This window comes from Miscanthus floridulus, chromosome 14 (genome assembly GCF_019320115.1).
Source record: "Miscanthus floridulus cultivar M001 chromosome 14, ASM1932011v1, whole genome shotgun sequence".
NCBI lineage: Eukaryota > Viridiplantae > Streptophyta > Magnoliopsida > Poales > Poaceae > Miscanthus > Miscanthus floridulus.
The window spans coordinates 93,698,608-93,718,179 of record NC_089593.1 but is presented as its reverse complement, the minus strand read 5'-3'; the positions used below and the strand labels follow the sequence as shown (position 1 = coordinate 93,718,179).

The following is a 19,572-nucleotide window of genomic DNA, read 5'->3' as shown; positions in this document are numbered from 1 at the left end:
TGAACTTCTCACATTTGAAATTTGAAAAAAAAAATATCGGATGGAAAAACGACCTGACTCTCACATACCCGCCTGAAGAAACAAACGTTGGATGTGCTGATGAACGGCTGATGCATTGCTGGTTCGTAACTATCACGTTACGGAAAGAAAGATAAAATTGCTAACTGCGAATCAATGCATTGCAAATAAGATACGTCAAGATATTGTACCGATGGAAAATAATGAAAATAAAATTAGGAAGGTAACCTCAATGTTTTCTAGCTAGAAATCAAGAAATAAAAATAATAATACAGCCACCACCCCCCCTCCCCCCCCAATCGAAACGTCATGGTCCACCTCAGCCATGGCAATCAATCCCAGTATCTGGAAGTCCTTTTGAAAAATTCCGTGGCAACCATGGCTCGCTACATTGCACTGAGCTAAGAAATCATTGCCCGTGTCCCTCTCCCTCACATGGCCAAGGGGGACGCTACAGATTAACAGATGAAGCAGCATTTGCCTAGGGCGGTGAGTAGAGAAGGCAACAGGTATATCCCATCGGGTAGTGCTATCCCATACATGTACCCGAGAGATAAAATATTACCCGCTAAAATACCCATACCCGCGGATGGTTAGAAAACTTTACCCATACCCATACCCGTGCGGGTAAAAATACCCGACAGCCTGTACCCGAATGCATACCCGCTACAAACCAAAGAACATGAATATACTATATTATTAAAATCATATACCGTCAATTATTTGAGTAGAAATCAACAATTAAGTAACTTAGCAACAAAACTACACTAATTAGTAGTCTAATAGTCATAGGTATATTAGATATATGTATATTTTATAGTAATTAATGAAAACATATGTGTTGCTAAGACGGGTATAAATTACCCACGGGTACAAGTGCATGGGTAGTACGCTCCCATACCCGTACCCGCATACTTAATGGGTAGAGATTATTACCCATTAGTATATCCGTGGGTGAAGAATTCTTCTTACACCCAGGAGGACGTCGTAGGGGGGTGGGCAACAGCCGGAGGCCCATGCCACAAGAGGGCCCATAAGTACATGTATGTGTATAGTACTTAGTATATTTATTTGGTTCGTTGAAATAAAAATTTAAAGACTTTATACACTTGGCACAAGCAATCATTAATTAGCTTGTCGTCACTTTCTTTTTCGATATTCGTCTATTTCCGATTTCTTGCAACATATGCTGCAAGTTAACTCTTATAGTACTACACTTTAAGCGCATATTAAGGGTTTGTTTGGCATGGCTCTCTTTAAGTTCTCTTATGCAGGAGTTGGAGCACTTAAAGACACAAATTGCAGCTCCTCCAATCCTCCGATCACAAAAATGGCTCTAGCTCCTCTACTATTCACCAGAAAACAAATCATCCTTCAGTTTGGCTCCTTCGGTTTCTTCGCATACTCGACCTGTTCGCTGATTGGTTTCTGGACTGATAAATCCGACTGGTGCTGGTTTGTTGTGAGAAAAATACTGTTGGCTGACTAATAAGCCTTCGCGAGCGGACTGACTGCTGGAGCCATGCCGGACTGGCACTTAAAGATCCTTGTGCCTTCTTCTCCCAAAGGATCCTTGTAACTGTTAAGTTGGCCCTGCGCCTATCTTCCTCTGGTTTTCGATCAAAAATAAATGCCTCTTTTTCACCGACGGGTTTTACCCGTCGGGTAATCAGGTTTCGGATATCCATTGGTATCTGGTCATCCTCATCCTCGTCGTCCCAGGACAAGCAGAGAGACGGCGGCGCTGAATGGCAGCGGTAGAGGGCCGAGCCGCGGGGGCCGCTGCAACCGTGTCGCGGAGTCGTGGGTGCCGAGACTGTCTGATCACCAGTGCTGTGCTGACGACCCTCCTCATGCATCACAACACGAACATAGAGATCATTCAGCGTGACACAGCCGTACATTTTGAGGACGTGCATGAGGGCACGCCTATCCAGATAGTCGGTGATGCCGCCCTCGCGCTGATGGAGGATGCGCCTGATGATTTCCTTATCACGAAGAGTCTGCCCGACGGCACTGAGGGCTTCAGCTTGCTGCTTGACCCGAAGGATGTACGTGCTGAGGGGTCGCTTTTTTCCCTTCTGTTGGATCATGACCAAGTGTCGTTCAAAGAAAGTTGCCGACTGCTCAAAAAATAAGCAATAGGAGTAAAAAAATCAATATATATGTTTCTTACTTATAAATAAACCTACAAATAATAACACATGGCAAACAAAAACATCTAATAGAGATACATAGGATGCCAGGGGGTTAAACCAATTGAAGGTTGCCCCAATTAGCTATTTAGTAATTCTTATCCCACCTCTCTTGCTTTGAAATCCAGATAATAAATGAGCTTTAAATCGCCTTTCAACAAAAAAAAGACGAAGCTTCAAGTTGATTTAATGACCAAGCTGAAGCAAAACTTTGCACTACATTAAGGCTTTCATAGATAAGGATGAAAAACGGGATGGAAAAAAAATCTGTCCCCACCAGCACCGTTTGCCATATTCACCGATTGTGTGTGTGTGTGTATATACACACACACACACACACACACACACACACACACACACACACACACACACACTATATTTCCATGAAAAACAGAAGCAAGAATCCAGGAAAACTAGGCGAATATGGGATCACAAACGGGTGAGACGTTTTCCCGACCGTGCATTGTTACCATATTTATCCAGCAAAATACCTCCGGTATTCCCGTATTTGAGGCCCTCAGATCTTCGGGTGAGAGCTGTTAGCCATGTGTTCTAGAGATCAAGTGCTCAACGTATTTTACAAGAGCAACTCTAGCAAGGCCACTACTTGAGTCATTATCCTAATTTTGAGGCTATATGGAACAAAATTCGAACATCAACTGGACCTTTATTCAGTCCCACAAAAGTAGAACTACCTCAAATACCTCTAAAGCCCTTGTTCCCGAGACCCTCCTCAAGGCCCTCAAAAGTTTGTTGTGATAGTTTCCCTCTCCTCCCCACCACCGCCACACCATGCACCACCCCACCGGCCACTGTATCTGCCCTCCCCACTAAGGGCCTGTTCGGTTATCTCGGAATGGACACCTAGAACTATTCCCAGCCGGAACGATTGTCTAATTCGTATAACATTGATCAGCGGGAATAATTCCTGGCCTCATTCTACACTAACCGAACAGGCCCTAATCGGATTCGCTTTCCTGAGGTTTCCTCAACCCCATTCACCAAATTGGCCAATTGGATTTCGACTCCAAGTTGAAACCCTAGGCTCGGCAACCTCCTCCAATCGTCCGCTCTTCACCTCCGGACTTCCTCGAGCTCGTGCTCCGACAGGCCCTCCTCTAGTCTTCCCGAGCATCGACTGTCGACAACGCTTGCCTTAGGCTCCGACATGGAGGTTTGCCGCCCCAAGTTCAATGTCTGGCCACCGGCCACCCCTAGCTCGGCCACGGGCACCTTTCGATGGCCGCCCCTACCATGAGCTCAAGCACAGATTGGAGCCAACTGGACCCTGACCGCCCCTACCACGAGCTCAAGGCTTGGCCATCTCGAGCCCTGACCCTCGGCCCAATAACGCCTTACCCAATCTCACTCCTCCAATACAAGGTAAATAAAAACAAAATTGCTATGTAAATTTGTTGTGAAAGTGATTGTCAGTTTGATTTCAAATGAATTTGATGCTATGCCAATTTGTTGTGAAATTTATTGAAAAATGAGTTTGAAATGAATATGATGCTATATCAATTTGTTGTGAATACTATGTCAATTGCTACGTCAATTTGGTGTCGATGGTTTGACAATGGCTTTGTAAATTTTATTCATCTGGTTGTACAGTGCCTATGTAAAATTTATTCGTGTTTGACAATGCCCATGCCAATTTTGTCAATTTCTATGTCGATGGTTTGGAAATTCCGAAATTGCTATGAGTTGAGTTTAAATATCTTAAAAGGTAGATTTATCTCGTAATGCAGTTTCATAAAAAGTATAATGTTGCTATGTTTGTAAATACATTTGTAACAAAAAGTATCAAAGTTGTGTTTCAGAGAATGTGTTCATGTCCAAAATGTGTTTTTTGGTACACAGGGACTAACCTTTTATGTGCTAACCCAGTATTTCTAGTGTGCAAAGCTAGTGGGCATGATTGCATGTAGCTGCATGTTCTATATATGTGTTTTGCCATTCTTAACACTTAAAGATTTCACAACAAACTGACTAGTTCAACCGAAAAGCTTAAAATGATGAAGAAGGGTGGACGATTCATTTATACTTGACACATTCCATATTAACATGAACTTTAAAGCAATGTGCGGTGGCAACTGGACGATAATGCAAGAGGCCATACTAAAAACTGCTCTAAAAGTTACCTCGTTTTTGGCGTTCTGCAAGGTCCACCTATCATGCTTCTTGCACCATGTTTGCAATTCATTATTAAAACTTATTTCAAAATTCTCCAATGCAGTAAGTTGAGTTAACAGAACCTCCCGGTCACCAGAAATTGCATAAAGAGATAGTAACCAATCGAATTGTTCTTTTGGATCATCAGTGCACACATCTATTTTCAGTGATCGCAGTGATACCAGGAAACTGATGCCGTCTGGCAATTTTCCCAGTCCATAGTTTGAAATTTCCAATACCTCAAGAGCAGGGAGAAATCCGAGCAGCGCCCACTGGTTGGGTTGCAGCTGGCAGCTTGTAACATGCAGTTTTGATAGTGTCAAGGAGGATGGTGATCCTGCATCATATTGACTTGCTATAATTTCATCACTCGCTTGGATTCTCCATTCAATTGCTCTAGGCAGGCATGGTGTCAACCTTAACTTAGGGCAGCTACAGATATCTAACTTGTGAAGACTGGGGAACATGAACTCACCATTCAGTGGAACCTTGGTAATCCACTCTTCTAAGGTGTCAAGATCTACTAGTGTGAACTCTTTTAGTTTCTTAAATGCTCCACTTCCCCCACAAATTTCAGTTCCCAGTTTCCTGAAGATTGGCATCCTCTTTAGAATCAACCGCTCTAGATTTGGTAATTGGCCAAACACCGGTAGTCGTTCACATCTCGGTAAATCTACCATCTCAATGCAAACAAGATGCAGTAGACATGATTCCATACACATCATCCATCCAGAAAAGGAAGTTGCCATGTAGCCTTGTACTTTTATAGACATGAGATTTTCAGGAGGCTGGAGTCCTTGGAGCAAAGCCTCATCCTCCAGAAAGCGTTCAGCTGCTGGTGTCCATGCCAATGCCAATTTGGAAAGTATTGACTTACCTGCCAAATTTACTGCATCCACTTCTTCGATACTTGTCACATTTTCAAGGCATACAATTTCAAGCTCTGCAGGATATACAGATTGCAGGCGTGAAATATTGCTGGAAGTGCCTGAATTTGTTCTTTGAACAATAAACTTGGTAAACATTAGCACATCATTCTGAAGCTGAGACTCCCTGACACGCTGTTGCAACCATGGTCTGCACTCATGTATTAGCAGAAACTTGAGGCTGGCCATTCCGCATAGACTTTCTGGAAATCTCTCGATCCAGTGACATCTCGAGAGATCTAAAGTATGGAGATTTTTTAGATTGTTGATAGATTCAGGTATATGCATGAGACTTGGACAACGGGACAGGTTTAGATACTGTAGCTTAGTAAGACAACAGAGAGTGTCAATATCAAACCATAGACCAAGTCTTAAGCAATCTGACAGGTTCAAATACTGAAGTTCACATAGCCTTCCAAAAGACTTGGGCAAAGAACAAAGATCAGTACATTTTGCCAGATTCAAATGTGATAGATTTATCAGCTCACCAAAAGACTCTGGTAACGAACAGAGGCTACTACAACCACTTAGGTCTAAATGTAGCAAGCTTTTGAGTTTGTCCACTGACTCAGGCAAAGTTTTGAGTAGCGAGCAATTCGCCAGGTATAAATGTGAGAGGTTCATCAGGTCACCTGATGATTCTGGCAGTGAACACAGGTTACAGCACCCTGACAGGTCCAGCCGAAACAAGTTTCTGAGTTTGTTTACTGAATCTGGCAAAGTATTGAGATGAATACAATTCCCCAGGTTCAAATCTGTGAGGTTTGTCAGGTCGCCGAATGATTCTGGTAATGAACAGAGGTTACAACACCCAGATAGGTCTAGATGTACCAAGCTTCTGAGTTTGTTTACTGACTTGGGCAAAGCTTTGAATAGAGAACAATTTGCAAGGTTTAAATGTGAGAGGTTTTCCAGGTCACCGAATGATTCTGGTAATGAACATAAGTTACAACACCCAGATAGGTCTAGATGTAGCAAGCTTCTGAGTTTGTTTACTGACTCGGGCAAAGCTTTGAGTAAAGAACAATTCGCAAGGTTTAAATGTGATAGGTTTATCAGGTCTCCGAATGATTCTGGTAGTGAAGAAAGGTTACAAGACCCAGATAGGTCTAGATGCAGTAAGCTTCTAAGTGCCTTAACTGAGTCGGGCAGCATTGAAATTTTGGAGGAACCACTTATGTTCAAATACATTAGCTTTGAAAGGCTAGTGACATCCTCAGGAACTGATTCATGTTGCATCCCACGAGCACCAAGGTACCTCAATTGCTTCAATTTACCAATAGATGCTGGAAAGCTTCCACTGGAAAACATGCTTAAATCCAAGACACGCAAGGATTTACTATATAAGGACGGATGAATTTCCGCAGAGTCAAAAATATGCAGAGATCTTAATTTGGTAGGAACATAATCGCATAAATCTATTTGTCTCGTACCATTGACTACTAATGCATACCGGTGATTGCCATTTCTAGAAGTGTATCCCTTTTTACCATCCACGAAAAGCAGTTCATCTCCAAGAACAGATCTAGCAAGATCATGAATTAAATCGTGCATGCTAAGCAGCATAGAGTTATTTGTGTCCTCCTTGGTTACCTGCAATAAATAGATTATATTAATTAAACTAATCCAAAAAGTGCCAACAACAACAACAACAACAACAAAGCCTTTAAGTCCCAAACAAGTTGGGGTAGGCTAGAGTTGAAACCCAACAGAAGCAATCAAGGTTCAGGCACATGAATAGCTGTCTTCCAAGCACTCCTATCTAAGGCTAAGTCTTTGGGTATATTCCATCCTTTCAAGTCTCCTTTTATTGCCTCTACCCAAGTCAACTTCGGTCTTCCTCTGCCTCTCTTCACGTTACTATCCTGACTTAGGATTCCACTACGCACCGGTGCATCTGGAGGTCTCCGTTGCACATGTCCAAACCATCTCAACCGGTGTTGGACAAGCTTTTCTTCAATTGGCGCTACCCCTAATCTCTCACGTATATCATCGTTCCGAACTCGATCCCTTCTTGTATGACCGCAAATCCAACGCAACATACGCAGTTCCGCGACACTTAGCTGTTGAATATGTCGTCTTTTCGTAGGCCAACATTCTGCACCATACAACATAGCAGGTCTAATCGCCGTCCTATAAAACTTGCCTTTTAGCTTCTGTGGTACCCTTTTGTCACATAGGACCCAGGTTCATATACCAGTTAAATTTTTAGTCCACCCTGCATTTTTAGTCCATATACCAGTTAAATTTCCAAGGTCAAGAGACCCAGGTTCAATTATCTCTCCTATAAGCCCTTTTTTTTTAGCAAATATCCACCTGAACTTTTGCTTAGGTTTGATTTTTGCTCTCCATGCTCGGGACAGTTTTACTTGGCACTGCTTGTGACGGCAAATGTAAGTCTATTTTAGTTTTTCCTTTTTTTTCTGAATTTTCACCAATTTGTAAAGTTTCACATTGATTGATAACACAAGGTTGAGGCTCATAAACTCATCATGAAAAATATTTTCGTAGTATATAACTATCTCCATTTAAGATTATTTATTTTTATGGATACTGCTAGCCAAAAGGTCATTGGAGACTGGGTCGATGTACAAATAAACTTATATTTATGATTAATTAGAGGAAGTAGTATTCATGTTTTAAAAAAATAACTTAAAATAGGAAATCACACCAAGGATGGTTAGGATTTGGATGCCAAGAGTAGTGAGGTATATACTACTATTAATCACTCACCAAGGATGTTGGCCTTGAGTATTGGAGAAAGGACATTCCTAGTAGCTCGTTCACATAGTTTTCCCCAATCTTCTCAAGTGTCAAGTGTTCTCCAGGGCTGGATGGAATGAATCCAAGAGATATCCACTGCTGAATTAGATCACCCCTATGTATTTCACAGCCTTTAGGAAACACTGAGCAATAGGAAAAGCAAAGCTTCAAGTAATCCGTCATCTGGTAGTAACTAAGCTTCAGCGATGGTAGCATATCGGTGGTTGAGGAGCCATCCCAAATATCACTATCCCTCACATTTCTCCACTCCTCGACACTTTTGTTGCGCAGCATAAACCCAACAGCTTGAACTGCCATTGGCACTCCTTGGCACTTCTTTGCAATATCCCACCCAATTTTGTCCAACGCATTTTTATCTTCTCTGCAGGAGAAACCAGATTGAAAAGCCATATGTTCGAACAATGTCCAGCAATGATCATCAGACAATGGCTTCAGCTTGTATGGTGTAAGAGTGCCTATGTTCCTTGCAACTTCTTCAGTTCGTGTTGTTACAATGATCCTAATCTTGCTTTTCTCCTTGAAGTTACTTAACATCAGCCTTAAATTATCCAACTGAAAGAAGTTGCTCTCCCATACATCATCCAAAACAATCAAGCAACTTCTGCCACCCAATGTCTCCTCTAGACAATTACTTACAGACTGTAGACCATCCAAACCCTCAACAGGTTGTTTGAATTGTGATATTATACTTTTGCCAATCATTTCCAAATCAAAATGAGGAGACACATAAACCCATACTCGCAGATTGAAATCTTGCATCCGGTCATCATTGAAAACCAATTTAGCTAGTGTGGTCTTACCAATACCCCCGAACCCAAAGATAGGGATTACTAGTGTTTCTTGTTCCTCATCTGATTTTAGTAATGTTACAATGTCATCCTTCTCTTTCTGCCTTCCAACGATAGTTGCTCTATTGATCTTTGATGTTGTTTGTCTCTTCTTGATTTCTTCGTGGTCTGTTGAAGAGGCATCTAGGTTGAATGCAAACTGTGTCCGCTGTGCTGCTATCTTTGTTATCTTTTCTCTCATATTCTTCAGCTTTTTACCCATAGTAAGCTTGGCAACAGAGCTAGAGATCTTCCCCTGTTCAATATGAAATCATTCAAACCCAGTTTTAAAAGGGGGGAAAACAGACAAATTACCTAAATAACTGATGCAACAGCTTGTCAGCAGATGAATAAAAAATATAGGACGCATGTAGGGGTTTAAAAGAATGTAGACAAACAAACAGCATCCTATTCCTAGCATCTGTGTTGGGCCTCCTTTGTGGTAGGACTATCACCTATGCACCCAATCAAGCGCGCCCCAAGCTAGTTCATTGGTACGCAATACTAGCATTCAAATTGGTATTGCTATCGTTGGGCCTCCTTTGTTGAGGTATCATGACAGTTAATATTCTCTTCTTCCGTAGAGCAATGGGTACCATCAGAGGGACTCTTGGTACAGGACAGTGAACGGGTGGAAGTTCTTCCAATATGCGTCCTCTCTGCCCACTTGCCGCAGTTGATGAAGGATCCAGTGCAGGCCATCCTAGATATTGCCGGCGAAGGGCGATGGTGGACTAGTATGGGATCCAAATTACCAAATCTGTGCCTTATAACTTTAGATAAAGATGTTTAGTGATGTGCGTGCGTATATATAGATTGATACTAGATTCCAAGTACTACTTATTATGACTGGGATGTATCAGGATTATTGCTGCAGCAGTTCATCAAGACACTAAACAGGATACTATTATGTGGGGGGAAATGGGCTTTTTTTTTTCATTTATAGCACAAGCGAGAAGACTTACCTTTGTCAATTTGACTTCAAATTCATCGAACATGTCGGAGATTTCGTAGGCGGCGTCCTTGAGCATCTTAAGCCAAAGGTTGACCGCTTCCTCCCTGACGGATCGCCTCTCGGCATCCCTCAGTACGGCTCGCACCATCCCCAGCGTGCTCTTGATTTCCTCCATATCTCGCTCCAGATTCCATCGCGCCTTGATCTGCTGCCCGACAGCGGATCCCAGCTTGCGCAACACCTCCTTGAGCACTACGGACGCGAGCGCCTCCCCGACTCCAGCCAAAGCCATGGAGGGACGCCGGGCGCCGGAATGCCGGATGCGATGCGAACGACTCGCAGACTGCTCACGGCACACCGCAGTAGTAGACTAGTAGCAGGCCAGGTCAACAGCAGGTCGTCCGTCCGCGCTGAGTGCGCGTAGGGGGGAAAGCTGCCGCGGACGGCACGCGTCCGAGCGCTTTCTATTCGACGTGGCGGCGATGAGGCAGCTTCCGTTTCATTACGCGGAAACTTCCGACGGTCTCTACGATGATATACAGCTTCCCTCGTCTTCTCTGTACAAAATTTGTGACAGATTAATACTCTCTCACTCCAAAAGAAACGCACATTAAACTTCTCAAAAAATTAGTTGTTGTACTTGTGGTCCTCAATGAATCGATGGATAAGAGGCAGTCCTCTTTCTCTTTGGGACAGGTGAAGCTTGACTACGGGGTATCTACAGGCTGTTTAATTAAATCCAGTGTCAAACAAATCTTTTTTGGAAGCACACTGTTCAATCCCCAGCCTGTGAAGTTTGCGGGTTATAGGATGAAACTTCAGCATAGCAGTTGCCTTTTCGTCAGCATTAGGCATCAGTCTGCCCCTGTAGATACGGTGTTGCACATGTTACAATAGAACCCACATCTCACAGCCGCCTCCTACAGCTGCTAGGGCGCCACCGAGCGGGCACATATGGTCCTCGCGTGCGGGCGTGCAGCCCTAGCAGGGCGAGTCGTCCGGGCGAGCGCGGGGCTGCGTGGGTGCGCAAATCAAGGTGTAGCGTGGGAAACGAAATGCAGGAGTCCTAGCGGGCGCAGCGCTCGACACGGAGCGGGCGCGAGCCGTAGCCAAACCATGCTTAAAAGGCCTCCGATTCCATAATTTTGACAACCTTTTGCCTGCACTCTGGATGCTCTCTCTCTCTCTCTCCCCTGGTGACGGATCCCCATCTTCCTTGGGCCCCGGCCCGTACAAACTATTCGGCCCAGCATCTTGTCAGGTGGGAGATTTGGATATATATGCCTTGCTGCTTGACAGTGGCTTCCATTTGCTTCGATGATGATTAATGAATAATGAATTCGCTCATTGATCAAACTCCAGACAAACCGAACCTACTGTTATATGGAGTATACGTATATACATAGAGATGATGATTATCCTCAGCTCATGAGAGAGGGGCTGAGTCAGTTGAGTTTTGGATCACCAGCAGGCCACTTCATTCATTGTCTTGTCTCTAGTGTAAGGCCCTGTTTAGATTCCAAAAATTTTCATCCCAAAGTATCACATCGAATCTTGCGGCACATGCATGGAGTACTAAATGTAGATGAAAAATAAAACTAATTTCACAGTTTGGTGAGAAATCGCGAGACGAAACTTTCGATGCATTCATTGGCTAGCATGTGTGCAATGTGCATGCTTGTGTCCGGGCCGGGCAAGCCTTGAAGCTAGCCCAGCTGAGCACAGTAGTGAGTGGGCTGAGTAGCAGGCCGACGTGGCACCGCGCATGGGCTTCGACCTGAATCCCCACGCATCCGCCGGGAGCATGCACGGCGCCATCCATCTTCCAAGACCAACTTTCAGTTTCAGGACCACCCCACCAGAGCTCAGCTCACTCCACACCGCATCACATCCGGGATCACATGGTTGTCTGTCAACTACCATAGAGTTAATTTCACGGTTGATTCTTGGTTTTAAGCTGGAGTAAGTACGTCGTAACTTGAGGCTTCAGTTATCTGTCAACTGCACATGCAGCGGCTAGCGCTAGCAGTGAGACAACAAATGGAGCCAAAATTGACAGCAAACATGGAGACGAGTCGGTCAATGGAAATGAAGGGCACAGCGTAGTACACCGAAACGAGAGCGGACAAACACATATCGAAGAGGATCGTCGTTCATGCGTTCCAAATCAGGGCTCCGGAGAGGATGATGGCTATCCTCCTGATGGTGATGGGACAGTTCAGCTTGCACTCTGCATCTCCAATGGATCAGGATGACCATGTACGTACTCCTACTAGGAGTACTGTATGTTGACTGCTGTTGCTGTCATCAGCCAAACCATGTAGTACCCAGTTATAGGGATAAAAACGAAAATGATAATTTCCGATTTTCAGAAATCGTTTTCATGTTTTTTCAGATTTTTAGGCCTAAACAGAAACAGTAGCGGTAATCGGGAAAATAAAAATGATAACGGTAAAAATAATCGGAAACGAAAGTGGAAATAAATCTTGCCCTCCTCCAATCGTTTTCGAAGATTGCCATATTTAACCGGTAATTTACTGTCGGTAATTACTGATACAATACATACTTTAGGTCTAGCTGGCCCACATCTAAGCATGTCCATCCATCTGCACACGTAAGCACATAAGGTAAATACTTGATCGTTTATTTGTGTCTTTGTCAAGAATTATCGTAATGTTGCGTGGTTTGCCACTGTTTGAGACCTAAGATCATGCGAAATGTTTCAGCTCGTGATCTTGTCGATTGTGGCTTTATTTATTATTGTCATGTGAGATAGGTCCAGTTATATGGATCTTCTTATATTCTACGGTTTGGCGTGTTTATCGTTTATGAGGATATCGTTCTCATGGATTCCGATCGTTATCGATGTATTTTTCGATCGACTACTATCATTTTTGGAAATTACCGGAATATCAGCGCCGTATTCGTTTCCGACAATATCATATCGATCTCATTTTCGAGAAAAAATATGAAAATAAAAGTGATTTGACATCCTATTGATCGTTTCCTATCGTTTTCATCCCTACCCAATTACCAGTCCTAATAAACTCCAAATACCCTGTTATTAGTAGCAACCTTTATTTTCGTGCAGGTGCGATCTCGCCAACCAATACGCGTTACCACCACTAACGCCCACGGCCCATATCGGCAGGCAGCTGGCAGCTAGCAGCAGCCCGGCCCGGCCCGGCCCCCAAAGCAAAACGAGACGGAGCCAGAGCGGGGCCACTCCACTCCTCCGGGTCCGTTCACTTTTGAACTCAACCAACTTATCAATTAAAATCTAACTAAATAGCTTCAGTCAATTTATCAGTCGACATTAATAATAGCCAAACAAGCCGGATCCCCAGTTAAAACACGATCCTGCAGGCGCTGGTGAGCGTGGACAGGCTGCTGCTGTTCACGGCGACGGTGTTCGGGGTGGGCGGCACGCTGACGGCCATCGACAACATGGGCCAGATCGGGGAGTCGCTGGGTTACCCGCAGCGGAGCGTGGCCACCTTCGTCTCCCTCATCAGCATCTGGAACTACCTGGGCCGCGTCACCGCGGGGTTCGCCTCGGAGGCGCTGCTGTCCCGGCACCGCATCCCGCGGCCGCTGCTGGTGGCCGGCGTGCTGCTCCTCACGGTCCCAGGCCACCTGCTCATCGCGTTCGGCGTGCCCGGGTCGCTGTACGCGGCGTCGGTGCTGGTGGGGTTCTGCTTCGGCGCCGCGTACCCGATGATCCTGGCCATCATCTCCGAGCTCTTCGGGCTCAGGTACTACTCCACGCTCTACAACGTCGGCAACGTGGCCAGCCCCGTGGGCTCCTACATCCTCAACGTCCGCGTCGCCGGCCGGATGTACGACCGAGAGGCCGCGCGGCAGGGCGCCATCGTCGTGCCCGGGAACGCCGGCGGCGTCACGTGCGTCGGCAAGCGCTGCTACAGGGAGTCGTTCCTGGTCGTCGCGGCGGTCACCGTGGGCGCCGCGGCGGTTGCGCTGGCGCTGGCGTGGAGGACGCGGGCGTTCTACGCGGGGGACATCTACGCGAGGTTCAAGGAGGGGGCCACTGGCACGGGAGCGAGTTGAGCGAGACTGATATGGATGGAGATTGGAGGTGTCAGATGATCAAAGCAAGCTACGCGACACACACTAGTTAACTGCAGACTGAATCCACAGTGACAGTGGTAGTTCGGGATTCGAGTCTTTCGACTGGGAGCTGGCTAAAGCCTAAAGATTGGATTTTTAGTTATTGCTTGGCATTTAGGTTGTTTGATTGACACCGATGGTTGATGTTGGATTGAGAATTTGGTAGCTTTACCATTGACAGTTTGACACTGTTCTGGTCTACACTTCTACTGCAGTATGCAGAACAGAGCAGAAGAAGTTCGTTAAATAAATTAGAACATGCAAATCAACAAAATTAATAAACATATAAACACAAAGTCTAAGGAACAATTTTTTTTGATAACTATGCTAATAGCTGAGCAAAATTTTTTGTTTTGAATTCGATGGCTCCATAAATAAGAGCATGCATATACTCAATCTGAAATTCAACATAAGCATGACCCAATGGAAGGCTGAAAATGTTGGGAACAATAGCATACACTTATCATTAGTGCATCTATCAAGGGTCCAAACCTTGGAGGGGTCGATCAGCGTTGTGTCAGCTGCAGAACAACTGGACCTGATAACTGATATATTTTAGTCACCTCTCTTTTCATCCCAGCCTGCAAAAGTTTACCATGAAATTTTCTTACTGCTAGCTATTTTGTCAGCACTAAAACTGTGCACAAACCATGGTCACAGAAGAGCTGTTCTTTTTAGCATATTGACATGGCACTCACAATCCAATCAATTAATTGGAAGTAAAAGAGCTACTTCAGGATAGGCACAAAATAAATTGGAAGGTGTAAAAACGTACCAGAATAATCTGAAAAGGCCCTTGCACTTTGTAGCCCAGACACTTGTCTGCAGCTACAGGCAGCATCATACCATTGTGCCAATTAGAACCAAAATTAGCATGAAAAGAGAATATGTACTTCTATGACCGTAACTTTCAACTTTGGCCTGAGAGAATGTTCTTTCTGTTTCGTTGACAGTTAGTACCTAGAAGAGTGAAAAAAATAAAGAAAAATAACCTGAGGAAGATGGAGTCTTATACAATAGGCACCAGGTATGCAGAAAACAAAAACAAAAAGAAAGGTTAGAGCATAGGCAGATTACCAGAGTAGCAGGGCAAATAGAGAATCTTGTGTAATGACCGGGATACTATGAAGCGTAGCACAGAGTAATCCTTCGGAATCAGTAGAACTCCTTTGAGATCAACCACACGGAACACAGATGTAGCAAGAGCTGGCGTGACCAAAAACCACAAATACACCAAATTAGGAGAACCGAAGGTATAAAAAAAATTAGAAAGAGAAGCTAGAGCATAGGCAGATTACCCGAGGAGCAGGCAAACCGAAGATCCTGTGTGACGACAGGGATAGTATGAAACGTAGCACAGATATTAATCATTCGAGACCAGTAAAACTCATGTGAGATCAACCAGACTGATCACAAACTTAGAAGGAGCTAGCGTGACAAAGAAAGCACAAATACATCAAATTAGTAGAACTGAAGGTAAACAAACAAATCTGTAGTGGACCAAAAAAAATGCAAGGAGAAAGTAAAAGCTAAGGCACTAATTCTGTGTAAAAAGCCAAAGCTGTAAACAAAATAAAGATGCGAACATGTATATGACTAAGAAGACGCTACAAATATAGCAAGCACAGCTATAGCTGCGGCATCAGTTCTCTGTCCAAACATAAGGATGCAAACATAACTAACACATATACATGCATCTGAGGTAGGAGCACTTTGTACTGTTAGGATCGATATCGTGTGAGTACCTCTGTGTGTAAACCGTAGGATCAGGGTAGGCTCCTCGCCCTTTTGGTAGATACTCCGTAGCCGGTGCCGCGGTGTAGAAGAAGTCCAGTAGCGCCGGCGGTGACCCGCAGGGGCGAGGCAGAGGCGGAGTCGGTGGGCCATCCCGTCGCTGGCAGCACGGCTTTAGATCGGTATTAGGGTTTCTGTAGGTGGGTGTGGCGGCTCCAGTCAACCTCGTAGTCCGAGCCCTCACGCCCACCTTCCTTTAATGTGTGCTGTGCGACAGGGGCCCTTCAACCGAATTAGGGTTGGGCTCCCCCGATCAGGGAGTAGAGATAGGGCCCAATAGACCGTTGGGCCTATTGGTGGAGATCAACTAACATTCTCCCCCTTGATCTCATTCCATCTTTCACTTTCATATCATTTGCTTTTGTTCATTCCATTACAGATTAGCTCATAGAGCATGTCTCATCGTCACGGTCCATTGCCGATAGACTTAACAGCTACAACTCACTACTCTGTTCTGAAATAGATACTTATCTTTGGGCCTTCTTTTGTCCAGGAATATTTTAGGCTTTCCCTTAAACCCAAGCTAGCTACATGTTCTCTGAACACCATGTCCTCTGAACATGTTGGGTGGTAAGCCTTTTGTAAGCGGATCCGCGAGCATCCTTTCTGTTCTTATATGCTCAAGACTTATGACTTGATCCCGGACTTTATCTTTCACAACATAATACTCTATGTCAATGTGTTTGGCAGCTCCACTTGACTTATGTTGTGAGCATCCTGTACTGCCAGATTATAATCGCAGTTTTACTTTAGTGGTCTATAGATGTCGTCAACCACCTTCAAAACCGGGTATGAACTTCGTTAGTTAGTTCACCTGCCCGTTGCCTCATAGCACGCTACAAACCGTCATACATTGTGGACGATGTAGTGACAGTTTGTTTTGAGCTTTTCCATGAAATAGCTCCCCTTTGCGAGATGATAGAAAATCCACGTCTGGATATGCATTCACTCTCACATAATCAGAATCTGAATATCCCACCATGTGGAGTGAATCAGATCTTCCATATGTCATCATGAGGCCTTTCGTTCCTTGCAAATAATGCAAGACTTTCTTTACTAATTTCAGTGTTCTATTCCAGAATTACTCTGGAATCTGCCAAGTAAAACCCGGTAACAAATGCAAAGTCAGGGCGCGTACATACTTGAGCATGTTGCAAGCTTCCGACAGCTGAAGCATATGGAACCACTTTCACTTTGTCGATTGAGCTCATATTGGTTCCTGGGGCATTGAAAATCCCCACATCTATCGCCCTTGACTATAGGAGCAGGTGAGAGACTACATTTGTGCATACTGAATTTCTTTAAGATCTTTTCCATGTATGCCTTTTGTGACAGTCCTTATACCCTTTTCCTTCTATCTTGGTGAATCTCGATCCCTAGAACGAACGAGACTTCCTCAAGATCTTTCATATCAAGTTTTGAGAACAAAACTTCTTTGTCTCCTGTAGTAGACTGACATCACTACTAGCAAGTAAGATATCATTTACATATAGGATAAGGAAGATAAACTTCCCAATCTTAAAGTTTGCATAGACACAATTGTCCTCTATATTCTCTTTAAAACCCTAAATTCTTTATTGACTGATCAAACTTCAAGTACCACTGTCTTGAAGCTTGCTTTAATCCATAAATGGATTTCTTTAGGCGACATCCCATTCGTTCTTTTCCTTCCATGACAAAACCTTTCGGTTGTGCCATGTAAACATTTTCCTCCAAGTCTTCGTTGAGAAATGTCGTCTTTACATCCATCTGATGTAATTTTCAATCGTAATGTGCCACTAATGCCATTATGATTCTGAAGGAAACTTTACATGAGACTGAAGAAAATATCTCATTGTAATCAATCTCTTCTCTTTGCTCAAAACCTTTTGCCACAAGTCGAGCTTTATATCTCTCTATATTCCCTTGAGAGTCATGTTTAGTCTTGTAGACCCATTTATAGCCTACTGTTTTGACTCTTTTAGGAATTATTTCCAAGTCCCAAACTTTATTAGCATTCAATGATTTTATTTCATCTTCCATGGCCTCAAGCCACTTTGATGACTGATCACTACTCATGGCTTCTTCAAACGAGGCGGGATCATCCTCCATTTGAAATTCTTTAGTGTTGTACACTTCATAATCAGCAGAAATAGCTGATTTTCTAACTTTTTGAGACCTTTTAGGGGCCTCCTCTTTTGGCACATCTTCTGTTTGAGGCTGTTGTTGCTCCCCCTCATGTGTGGCAATAGGTTCTATAGAATCCTGAAGAACAGGTTCCTCATTTTCATTCATTGTTGCCACAGGTGAAATAACAACAGGTGCTGGCACCATAGCATCTAGCACTGTCGGTGCAGCTACAACAGGTAGTGAGAAAATTGGCTCATGAATCATTGGAGTGGGCGCTTACACCCGCTTCACTTCAAGGTCAATTTCTCGAGCTACCATGCTCCCCTTCATCAATTCGTCCTCTAGGAAGACAGCATGTCTTATTTTCACAAACTTTGTATATCTCTTTGAACAGTAGAAACGAAAACCTTTTAACTTTTCTATGTAGCCAAATAAATGACAACTTACTGTTTTGGGATATAACTTCCCAATGTTTGGGTTAAACACTTTAGCCTCAGCAGGGCTCCCCCACACACACGCAAGTGGTTAAGTGAGGGTGTTCTCTCTGTCCACAACTCATACAGTGTTTTGAGCACCGACTTTCTTGATACTCTATTGAGAATATGAATGGAGGTTTTAATGCCTCCATCCACAGGCTCAACTATAAGGTGGCGTAAATTATTATACTGCCCACCATATCCATCAGGGTACGATTGATTCTTTTAGCTACTTTATTCTGCTGAGGTTCACCCGGTATAGAATACTGGGCTACTATACTATTCTTTTAGGGTATGCCGATCGTAGTACTCCACCACGGTCAAACCTGACTGTCTTTAATCTTTAATATCTTAAATTTATCCAATACATCTTTTCTTTCTTTGATTGGATAAATATAGTCATAATGGGAGTAATCATCTGTGAATGTTATGAACGAATCATAACCACCCACACTCTTTACAGGAAAGCTGATCACAGATGTCTGTGTGAATAATCTATAAAATTCCTGCGCTTCTTTACATACTTTTTCTTTTATGCATTCTCTGTATTGTTCTACATCTGAGAGCTCTATAATGGGAGGAAGAATATCATTCTTAACTTTTCTTTCTATTCTCCCCCTCGAAATATGGCCTAAACGACATTGCCATAATTTCGACAACGCATCGTGAGCTTTCTTATGCCACCACTTCAGCTGAGTAGCATATGTCTTTGAAGAGCCAGTGAACTGACTCTTTATTCTATCGAGGTACTCGGTGACCGTGTCACACTCTAGGATTTAGCCTACAATTGCAGGTTCAATCATGTTCTTTATCACAGCCAAACTTTTTCTTGTTGGTAGTGATTCATTTCCTATGCCCAAGGAGTCATAGGATATCTTTTGGGATTCAAAATCCCTCTCTTTAGTTGCCCAAATGGCATCATTCACTTTTGTCTCCCTTACCGGTGCCACAAACTCAGTGGAACACGGTGAGGTGACTACCCAGTCCACCTCAAACAAGATGAAAAACCAGGTTAAAACTTTTCTTAACATAGCAATAACATCATTTGCATGCCTTGATTCCAACGTTGGTCAAAATCAAAACATACAATTATTCTTATACACTAATTCTACATCACCGTTGGGCAGAAATAGAATTAATGCATAACTCTTTAACATTCACAACTGTTCTTACACACTAATTCTACAT

General features: G+C 43.7%; 2 protein-coding genes across 3 annotated transcripts; one reads left to right on the top strand and one right to left on the bottom strand.

Moving 5' to 3' along the window:
* Positions 1-1,101: 1,101 nt before the first annotated feature.
* LOC136504340 (putative disease resistance protein RGA3) lies at positions 1,102-10,326 on the bottom strand. 2 transcript variants are annotated; one of them, XM_066499233.1, is made up of 4 exons: positions 9,888-10,326; positions 8,045-9,178; positions 4,355-6,904; positions 1,102-2,144 (listed from the first exon to the last, which is right to left on the bottom strand). In XM_066499233.1, the coding sequence occupies exons 1-4, from the start codon at positions 10,167-10,169 to the stop codon at positions 1,386-1,388; spliced, it is 4,725 nt and encodes a 1,574-aa protein (XP_066355330.1). In that variant the 5' UTR covers positions 10,170-10,326; the 3' UTR covers positions 1,102-1,385. The 2 variants fall into 2 exon arrangements, with proteins under 2 accessions (XP_066355330.1, XP_066355331.1); XM_066499234.1 differs by having other exon boundaries at positions 1,102-2,141; positions 9,888-10,325.
* A 2,908-nt stretch (positions 10,327-13,234) lies between these two features.
* On the top strand, positions 13,235-13,945 carry LOC136504031 (protein NUCLEAR FUSION DEFECTIVE 4-like; the record flags this gene model as incomplete). The annotated part of the gene is made up of 1 exon (XM_066498921.1): positions 13,235-13,945. A coding segment is annotated over one exon (711 nt), but the record flags the coding sequence as incomplete, so codon positions are not given.
* Between the last annotated feature and the right edge of the window lie 5,627 nt (positions 13,946-19,572).

What these genes read in the sequence shown, in the direction of transcription:
- LOC136504340 (XM_066499233.1), bottom strand. Translation starts at nt 10,169, where the DNA reads ATGGCTTTGGCTGGAGTCGGGGAGGCGCTCGCGTCCGTAGTGCTCAAG. An exon ending in TTGAAGTCAAATTGACAAAG is followed by an intron (nt 9,179 to 9,887) that starts GTAAGTCTTCTC and finishes CATATTGAACAG; the next exon opens with GGGAAGATCTCTAGCTCTGT. An exon ending in TGCAGAACGCCAAAAACGAG is followed by an intron (nt 2,145 to 4,354) that starts GTAACTTTTAGA and finishes TTATTTTTTGAG; the next exon opens with CAGTCGGCAACTTTCTTTGA.